Below are 10,883 nucleotides of genomic sequence, written 5' to 3'. Positions count from 1 at the left end.
CCACTTTCAATAATTGTGTTCGACGTTGTCCTTGGTTAAAATGTTGTTTGATATAATTATCTCATTGCACACTGACACTAACGTTATTCCGCAATTCATTTTGAAGCGACAGTTTGCTATGGAAAGAATGGCCCTGAATTTGTAAACAGAGCTGTACCTTCGACATCAAAATCCAAACTTCAGTTTCCATTATAATGATAATGACAAGGAAAATCCACTGAGTTCACCTTGGGTTCCGACATTTTTTCTGGTGATGGGCAATATACCCTCATGCCGGCGGGCTTCGCATTTTTTTTTTCAAAATTAAGGATATTTCTTTATCTTTTCTGAATAGTACATGTAACAATATACATTTGAGTCTATTCCAAATTATATAATATCTTATACAGTGGTTTACCTGGCTCTGATGACGCATACAAGCATGAATTGAAATTAAATTTAAGCTGTTGCATACAAAGAAATGAACAAAAGTTTACGACTATTGGAGTGGGCTGAACAGTCATGGGTCCATCAAAACACCTTGCGGTTATCACGCACATGTCAATGTGGATGTCCTGTTGCTGAGTGTTTACAGTGTGTGGTGAGCTCTGGTTATCAGGTCTTTCATGTTTACTCTTTGTAGTCGTGATTTGAAGGTGTCAATGTTCAAGGTTCTTGGTAGCACGTCGTGCTGGTGACAGCAGTGACCTTTGACCCAGGCTTTTGACGTCCCTTACGACGTGTTTCGGCATCAAATACACCTTAGTACCTTTGAAATTGATTGCTCAAACATTATACCAGTTCTCAAAACTGTTAACTTGCGTATGATAGCTCATGTTTTTTCCAACAATCGGGCGTACACACATGTATACCGTCACGTTAAAGTTGTGGCCGCATGTATGATGTATGATGTAGTAGTAGTACGTACTAAGAACACGATCCATTAGTGTGCAACGCGGGTAAAGGTAAAAAAACCTAAAGCTTCTTGCATCAATAACATTCATTATTGTGAAACTGAAATAAGATGGTACTCTATTACTGTCAGCGTGAGCAAAATAGCTTTAGGAACAAAAACATGGTGTTTTGCACAGTATCAAGCAGAAGCAGAAGTATAGAAGCATGTACATGATGTACGGAGGCAATGGTGCATGGTACGGAGGGTTGTATGTCGCGACCATGGCAAGCGACCACGATGCGTGGAGTCTTGCTGCATCAGCAGATCCACAATTTCTGGTGTGAACGATGAATATTGGTTCTCTGTCAGTTACTTGTATTTCCCTCAAGATTTGCCATATAACAGTTTCTCAACTCTCTACTTCTTTCACAGGTATGTAACATATTATTTATAGGGTAGCATTTATTTTTAGCCGTTACACGAGTCAAATTGTCAATGCTTGTTTGAAACACTTTGTACTGTAACTTTATAGGCTTAGCGATAGTTTCCAAATGATTACAAGTTTCTATTTCATCGTGATGAGTACTTTTTGAGAGTCTATGGTACATAGTTGCATAGAGTTTCATGTCAGTTTTGCCAAAGTACATAGCTTTAATTACCTGTAGGTCTAAACTACGTCACAACACTTTCCGCTATCCATTTTTTTAATGTTCGCGCCGTCCGTGTGTGCAACCATGCGTGAGTCCTGCTACGTCAGGAAATTTATTAAACTATTTCCTTGAGTGAATGGAGCGGAGAAACTTTGTTCTCTGTCTGTTATTTGGATTTCCCTCAAGATTTGCTGTAGAATAGTTACTCATCCATGCTACATTAAGTAGTCAACTCTCTACTTCTTTCACAGAGTTCTCGATTCTCTCTTACTGACTGGTTACACGTGTGTGTGTGTTTCTTACACAACTCTGAGAACAAGCTTTGCTGGAAGAAACATGAACTGATATTGTGATATTTATGGCTGGGTAAAACATGTGATACTTTACTCTTGACCAAGATCATCTGGATATGATATCTTCTAATTTCCACAAGAACAACCACACTTGGCAGGTTTATATTGTATTTTGTAAATATAATGTAATTCATTTTATTTTTATCTGTCACTGACCATCTTCTTTATCTGTATCCACATTTCCAAAATTTTACAAAATCTCAGGAATGAAGCTCAACAATTAGGGAGCGCTCATTGTGTACAGTCGGCAAATCAGAAGGGGTCACCTCAATGTAGTGATCTTTACTTTATCATTATTTTTACTAAGCAGATCAAGGTTTGCCTTATATTTCGACATGAGTTGTGGCTCATTGAATCACATTTAAACCTCAGGAGCAGGAATTAACCTTCTAAATGTGCAAAATTTGTCGTGGCAAAAACAGTAAGTTTCTCTCTCTCTCTCTCTCTCTCTCTCTCTCTCTCTCTCTCTCTCTCTCTCTCTCTCACATACACACACACACACACACACACACACACACACACACACACACACACACACACACACACACACACAAACTCTTGATCGAAAAGTGGATGTCTCAACTCAAAAGGTTGTCCTAAACTTCTGGCTTTCTTTCACACTGTTAAGTGTAGCCACACACACAATTTTATCACTAGTGGATGCAATATTGAGAAGTTATATATTTATAGATATTTTTGTGCTTTATTTTGAACATGTTGTTTAATAAATGTATGGAATATTTAAGTACATGCCCATGATTTCATTTAGTTGTTGATAATAAGGTGACCCCCCCTACTGAATGTAAAAGTGAGGAACAACCACCCCTTTGATTCCATTGGACTCCAAAATTGAGGTGACCACCCTGCTGATTTGCACCTCCCAGCTACAACTGCATGCACCCTTCACGTTCCACTTTGTTCCGAATACAAACTAAACACTAAAATATTTTTAAAAACAAAAAACCACACCATTCTCAGTTGAATACGTTCGAATTTTAGACAATCTTACAGAAACGAAAAGGTGAGCAAGTATAGCGGTAGATGGTGTGGTACTCCTACGAGGAGATTGATCCGCCAGTGCAGTCCACTTGCAGTGCGCCCTCTATGACATCAGATGGCAAAACCAACACTTCAGAAGGAGTTCAACATGGCGATAGGGACACAGCGGACAGGTAGAGCTGACGACCGGAGAGTGTTTGTGTTGTTACTCATGTTTTTACCCGTCCATATTTTTACAACCGCTCATAAGTGTAATCATCAACACCCTGGCCTTAATGAGGTAAGCGTTAATTCATCCTCAATGATACATTTATTGTACAATTTCAACGTCGTTCATCCCGGAAGAGAAGCGAGTCCGGGAGTTAAAAATACCTGCTCCGGTAATATGTCAACAATGCGAGGCGTCAACGCGATCATGTATATCGTAATGTAGGTCACAGAAAAACTCGCTGAAGAAGTTAAGATGACTCTATGTAACGCATATGATTTGAAACCAAATAAGTGTTTTCCGTTATTCATGATGTGTGCCGAAATTGAAATGTCTGGCTTGCTCAAGAAAACAAAGTGATATTAACATAACAATGTCAATTGTCATGTTACGTTAGGTAATCACAACAGACACGAAAAGAGTTTTATGGAAAACAACACTGCGAACGCATAGTATTGGAGGGATATGTGGTGATGTGAAATGTGTATTTCTGAAACCGAATGCTGAAAAATCAAACAAGGAAAAAGATAAAAATTAAAATAACGATACATTAGACAATAAACACTTTTAAATAATTGTGTAATACTACATGTAGATTCCCTGCGAGATTTCGTTTCATTTCGAATACAACTTAGGTAAGGGAGATAATATCTGAAGGATTTTTAAACCAACAAACTGCATTCACAGGAGTCTAGAAGCTTGGCATCCATACATTAGATACTGTAAACTTGGCTGTTTTCACTAATAGGAAATTTTGTGATTTTAGTCTTCAGCTTGTTCTCAATGACTTTATTTCTACTAATTACCAGACTGATACATGTACAAGAATGCGTTTTAGTCATTACTTTTATATTTCCAGCGAAATTAACAAAACAAGTCTTTTATAGCGAACATTTCCAGGCTTATTTACCGTATCGTTGTACAGAAAGCTATACATTTTACATTAGAGAAAATCAAATCTGTGCTTCTTGCACTTAAAAGTAGTCAAATGGCAAGAAAAAATCTTCCTTTTCATCCAAGGATGTAAGACATGATAAGAAAACCCAGCTAGTGTATTTGATGTGTGATTGACTTTGTCAGGGAGTACCTGGAAAGTAAGCTATATTATCTCATTATAGTGACAGAAAAGAATTAGATGTACAGCTGGGGACAATGAGTCATCCAAGTCGATGTGTGTGTGTGCAGCCAGCAAGACTAGATCTATATAAGGACTAGTTCTCTAGGTCTGCAGTTATGGACTTTCAGCCATACTGCTTCCAAACATCAATTAGTATACCTCCTTGGCTCCAAATGTATGGAACAAAATACAAGGATAAATTAATTGTAAAATTTTATAGATGAAATATGTTTGTTTTTATTTAGCTAAAATGTACATATTAATATTGTATTTCTACAGTGATTGATTTTTATACTCTATTTACAACATAATGACACTTTTACAAATTATTATTTTTTTAACGTCTTATCAACAAAATATTAATTCTTATACTTATGCCACCACAAACATTATCGAAACTATTAACCTCTTTAGTTATATTTCATTAATAAAAAACAATATAATAATTATGATAAAAAATAGTTTTCATTCATTCGATATATTCTGGCGTGACGATTAAAATATAAGTAAATAAATTAAAATGTATAAGTGTACAGATGAATTAATAAAATTTTTAACTACTGTATCAATATTGAGGTAAAAGGAGAAGTTTTTCAGAAGTGATTCATATGTATTTTAAACTTCAAGCAGTGTTTATCAGCAACAGTTGCATCGATGATAAAGTGATAAATTTGTGACCCAAATATAAAGCCAGCTACTACATTTTGTAATTAATATACAGACTTCTGTACTTATAAATACAATGTATTACAAGTTTTCAGTCTAATTCAAGGCATTTGATTGTGATATGTCTACTACCAAACCAGAGTGACTATAGAGTTTCAAATACTACAAAACCAGCGTTTCAATTACTACCAAACCAGAGTGACTATAGTACAGTTTCAATTAATGCCAAACCAGAGTGACTATAGAGTTTCAATGAGGTGGCACAGTGTATTTTACATCACACAAGGTATTTTGTTACAAATTTTGGTCTATGAAAGTATACAATATAGTCATTGAGAACACCGCAAACACTTGTATAAATATTTTGAGTATGCCATACTAGCACTGTCACCTAGCTGTAAACCTAGATATTTTCACTACGAGAAAGTTTTTGTGATTTCACAGTCTTCAGCTAGTTTTCAAAGATTAATTTTCTCTAATTACCAGACTGGTACATTATTGTATTCATGTGCAAGAAGGCATTTTTAGTCACAACTTATTTTTGCATTTTTCCCCTCCCGCAGAAATTAGTCTTTAGCGAAAATTGCCTGGTTTACAGTATTTCATATGGATTTGTCACATGCAAGAAATCATTTGTAGAATTGTGTTAGGAATATTGTAAATTATGAGTGACTTCACTTTCTTGTTTGAAAAGTTAGTTTATCATGGTTGAATGGAAAAGACAGGCAAGACATGGTGACAGTCACTCAGTGCAAGTGTTAACTGAGTAAAAAGATAATTATCTCAAGATAATAAAGTAAAGTAGGTAAATTGATTACTTCACATTGACTTGAAACGCGTTGTAGTCGTGAAGTCTGAACTCCAAATAAAACCAATCATACTTATTACTGTAGTCTAGTAAATATACTGTGATCTCAGTTTCTCTACGTATACATGTAGTCAAATGGACAAATTCTACTGAAAATCTAACTACATGTAACTCTCCTGTTGGGGAAAGGGTGAACAGTGCATGTCAGTTGTAATTGGTTACTTCATTCAGTTTTGCTACAACCTCAACCTTCAATCATATGAGTATGTCATCATTCCACTAGCATTAAACTACCGTTATCAGAACGGAATGTCTTACTACGGTGGAGCAAGAGAGATCATAGAAGAACCCACATGTATAGTGCGAGACAATTATTACATACATTTTGTTATTGTATGTACCACAAAATACTTGAACCGTTGCGCACACATACTAGTGGTATTTGCACTGGGGTGCAATACCGAAAACATGTTTGTATACCTGTATGCAAATGACATGCAAATGAAGACACAATCATTTGTTGTACACGACTGTGTGTGATCGCACAGTATTTACATTTTGTTGTTGTTGAAATTTACTTTTCCAACTAAACATATGTAATAATAACAGAACTCGTGCAACTCTAGTATTTGCGCTTGTGCCTGCAGTGTTTATGCTGCACTTTCTCTTGCTTCTCTTGTGAAAGTAATAGCCGCAGAGAACACTGCAAGCACTCATACAAATACCCTGAGTATGCCACACATGCACTCATGTTTCATGGGGCTGTCATATTATTACCAGTGATTGTATTATAGAATTATTTTGTCTGTAAAAGTAAAAGACTATTCCAGTCTTCAAGTTTCTTCAACTAAATCAGTCTTAATATGAAGTAATAATAAGTACCCAAATGGTGTAAAAAAGACAGACACTAATAAATTCTCATAAAGTGTATTAAGCTCTTCGACAAATTTCATTAGCCATGTTGGTGTCAGACAAGTGGCAATAGAAACAAGTATTAAAGTAAAGAAGTCATCATTTCTAGTGTGCCAATTTCATTTCCTTCCGTAAGTGAAATGTGAATATTTAATTATATTGTGACAAGTAGCTTTTTTATCATAAAGTTATGTTTATATTTTTACAATTCTCCATTGCATGAAACATGTTTTAGTAATTTTTATACCCTTGACAATATTTTCAATTTTGACAAAAAAAAAATTTGACTCAAAATTTTGTGTATAATATTATAGGAAATTAATGATGTTGGTTAACTGTCATCCTCAACTACCAAACTTCTACACATCGGTGGTATACACCACTGCCTTCAATGCTGGCCACTTTTGTCCGATCACAGAGTTTACTTTAACACGTTTACTACTTTTTTTAAATGCATATTTACAATAAAACATCCATAGTATTAATAGTAATTAGTTTATTGATAAGATAGAGTGGCTGTCAATTCTGAAATATAGTCCTTTATTAAAATTATAATTATGTGCAATTCCACCAAGTAAAGCTAGTGCAGTGTATATATACACATAGTACATATTTACATCTGGTGTATCTAAATTGTTTACATATAATATTGTTTAAATGTGGTGTATTTGAATTATTTACATATTATTTACATGTATTATATTTGAATTATTTACATATTATTTACATGTGGTGTATTTGAATTATTTACATATTATTTACATGTGGTGTATTTGAATTATTTACGTATTATTTACATGTGGTGTATTTGAATTATTTGCATATTATTTACATGTGGTGTATTTGAATTATTTACATATTATTTACATCTGGTGTATTTGAATTATTTACATATCATTTACACCTGGTGTATTTAAATTATTTGCATATTATTTCACCTGGTGTATTTGAATTATTTGAATATTATTTACATCTGGTGTATTTGAATTATTTGAATATTATTTACATCTGGTGTATTTAAATTATTTACATATTATTTACATCTGGTGTATTTGAATTATTTGAATAATATTTACATCTGGTGTATTTGAATTATTTATATATTATTTACATCTGTTGTATATAAATTATTTACATACTATTTACACCTGGTGTTTTTAAATTACATATGATTATATATACCCAGTGTAACTTAATTAAGGATTTTGTAAAACTATATTAATTTCTTATTGCGACCTAAATATATATGGCCTATATAATATATGGCCTAGATATAAATATCTCATTTTTAATGTAAGACCCAATCAAATAATACTGTATTACATATGTGTATGTATGATATGATCTGCTGTGATAAAGTGTAATGATTATGTTAAGAAGTTATGTTATATTGCTTCTTGAATGTATGTGAGATAACACTGATAAGTTGTGTGTTGTATTATGTGATGGTTATGTTGTCTTAAGTTATGATAATGTATTTTTGTTCTTGACTGGTGGCATGACATGCATGAACATATAAAAGAACACACAGCGAAATCTAAGGTGTAGTGTCTTAAAATAGAGCAGAAGACCATAAAAATAGAAACAAGATAAACAATATACTCAGAAAAATCTTGGAAAACTAACCAGGGAGACATCATACGTGATGTGAATACTAATACCATGATTGGACATATATAATTATACCTGAAACACACACAGGTATTATCTGTGCTACTTTTCCATTTCATGTTTCCAAATCAATGAATCTGTCGGAAGTAGAGGTTATGCCATGTGGACATTTCAATTAGTCACCATTTTACAGTTTCTGGTTCTTACTCCGAGGTTGCTTCTCTCTTGTCCATGGCAAGTGTTGCTTGTAATATGATGCTGTATTCCATTTGTAGGATATGACTAGTGATACAGTTGGAATTATGGCAAAAATGTAAAGATAGCATAAAATATATCTATTCTTGAAAGCCTTGTGATTTTACAGTACCTTTGAATTCTGTGTTCTACTGGAAGCTATAGTGTTCTAAATGAATAATCTCTTGTACCGAATTACATCTGTGGAAAAAGCTCAGAATTATGCCAAAAACCTACAGCTAACACCTTAGAGTTTTAAAATATGTGTCTGTTTTTAAGAACATCCTAATTGTACTGTGGTTCTTAACTTTAGGTTGTTCTTGAAACTTCTGCTGTATAAATAAATAAATTGATTGATTAATTTAAGGCAAGCCACTAAAGTTATTGTGTCGCCTTAATATAAAACTTAAAAAACTTGTCTGTCCTTGAGAGTCTTTGAACATAACAGAACCTCTTAATTTTATACATTTCACTTGAAGTTGAAACTGGTGATTGATTGATTAATTTATTGATCGATCGATTGATTGATTGATTGATTGATTGATTCTCTTTCTTGCAGGTCAGACATACATATATAGAGTCACATCACTCAATCAGGAAAAGAAATGCTGATCAAGATATTCGTATTTATGTGTGGTATGAAAGTAGTGTAAATGCCTTAGCTTCAGAAAAAACTAACTTAATAAAGGTAAGACAGTTTTCTTGATCCAGTAGCAATGAGATGCAATACAGAGACTGGTAAAATCAGTTATTTTATGTTAGGGTACCGTTATTTAGAATTGAGAATTTCAGGGGTTTTAAAATAAGTTTTTGAATACAAGAAAAATCTTGTGTGATCGACGAGATCTTGAACAATTGCAAAAATGATGTTTATGAAAAAGAGACAACTGGACATCCTTGCCATCGCAAGGCTGGTATATGTATTTTTTGTTGACTTATGATGAACATTGGAATTAACATAACTAGTGGTGAGTCACCACTGATAATCTGTCTACTGTAGGAAGACAGTGGCAAAAACAGCCCAGTTGGTTGTATGTGCAAAAATTTTTTTTCAAACACATGAGGTTTTGCAATCATATAAGATTCAGACTATAACTTTGCATTGGTTAGAAGTCTGATGAAAAGTTTGCCTGATGTCTTACTAGCATCATCAGGGGTGTACTTCATATACACATTGAATTATAGTGAAGAAAGTGAGTACACCCCTGGTGCTGCTCACAAGATATCAGCGAAACTTTTTGATTCGCTTCTCCTTACAAATATTGTTTGACAGTGTGAGTAGAAGTTTTCAGTTGTATATTAGATTATTTAAGTCTTGTGTCTGTACTCTGAGATTGATAAGTCTAAAAGGTTAAAGGTTACGTTGTTGTAATTTACAAATTGTACCGGGGTCATGTTAAAATGAAGTTTTTCACTTTTATGTAATCAATCTAACAACCAGTATAGTTATTTTGATTAAATTGAATTTAATAATTAAAATTAGAATTTCAAATAAATTTGGGACTTTGAAATTATAAATAAGTGTCATAGAGGAAAAGTTAACGTAATAAAATTGATGATTTTAATTTGTTAATGTGTTTTAATGATCGATATGAAGTGTTTGAGCTCCTCGTGCTACATTAGACAAAGTTACTTAATTAATGATAATTGTACACAAAACATCTCCTGGTGCATTCCAAAATGTCAGCAGTGACACTAAAGTTGAGCGATGTCTATGTACATGTATTTATCTCTAAATTAATCACGCACACCAATCAGGGCTCGAAATTAACGTTTTTTCTTTGGTGATCCCAGTGGGCTACCAATTTCAGAAATTAAGATTACATTAAAATGTTGACCGGTAGTTCCATATTCCTGAACTGAAAACAGAGCTCCTTCAATCATGGAAATATCTTTGTTATTGAAAGTCTTTCATGTCTGTAAATCTTCCATCCGTGAAACTATCAAATAATCAGCGGTAGCCTGAGTGGGGGCTACCGAGTAGCCTTTGGACATGGGACTGCTGTTAATTTCGAGCCTGACTAGGCATACATAACGTTTCCAGGGTCTGAGTCTTCATTACTAAAGTTGATCCTTAATGGAAGAAGATGAAATTTACAACTCTTTTTAATGAAAATTGTTGATCAATATTTATATACAAATTAAAAAAAAAATATATGAAAGATGTGTTTGATAATTGTAATGGAGAACCAATATATATTGTACTTAACACAAACCAAATTTGTCGCTTCTACCATAACCAGAAACTTTGAAGTGTGAAATTGAACCATTAAGTATTTAGTTGTGAATGTGATGAATTCATAACAAATACTAGTTTGCTGTACACGTATGTTAACGTTCAGTTGTCATCTGATACACATATATAGGTGAAGTGTTTTTCATAATGACAGACACAATTTTTCAAAGCGTCGTAATCACTACATGTACATGTATGTATAAAATCTGCATCCC

At 33.6% G+C, this 10,883-nt stretch overlaps 1 protein-coding gene across 1 annotated transcript in view; it reads left to right on the top strand.

The window, feature by feature from the left end:
* Positions 1-3,024: 3,024 nt before the first annotated feature.
* The window catches only part of LOC144447725 (leishmanolysin-like peptidase), a 33,368-nt gene continuing 25,509 nt past the window's right edge, over positions 3,025-10,883 (top strand). Inside the window, exons 1-2 of the mRNA XM_078137804.1 lie at positions 3,025-3,156; positions 8,992-9,120. Of these exons, the coding sequence (XP_077993930.1) occupies positions 3,025-3,156; positions 8,992-9,120 (261 nt within the window). The remainder of the gene's footprint in view (positions 3,157-8,991; positions 9,121-10,883) is intronic.

The sequence above is a fragment of the Glandiceps talaboti genome, chromosome 16 (genome assembly GCF_964340395.1).
Source record: "Glandiceps talaboti chromosome 16, keGlaTala1.1, whole genome shotgun sequence".
Taxonomy (NCBI): domain Eukaryota; kingdom Metazoa; phylum Hemichordata; class Enteropneusta; family Spengelidae; genus Glandiceps; species Glandiceps talaboti.
Note: the sequence above shows the minus strand (reverse complement) of the source record. Positions and strands in the feature narration are given on the sequence as shown.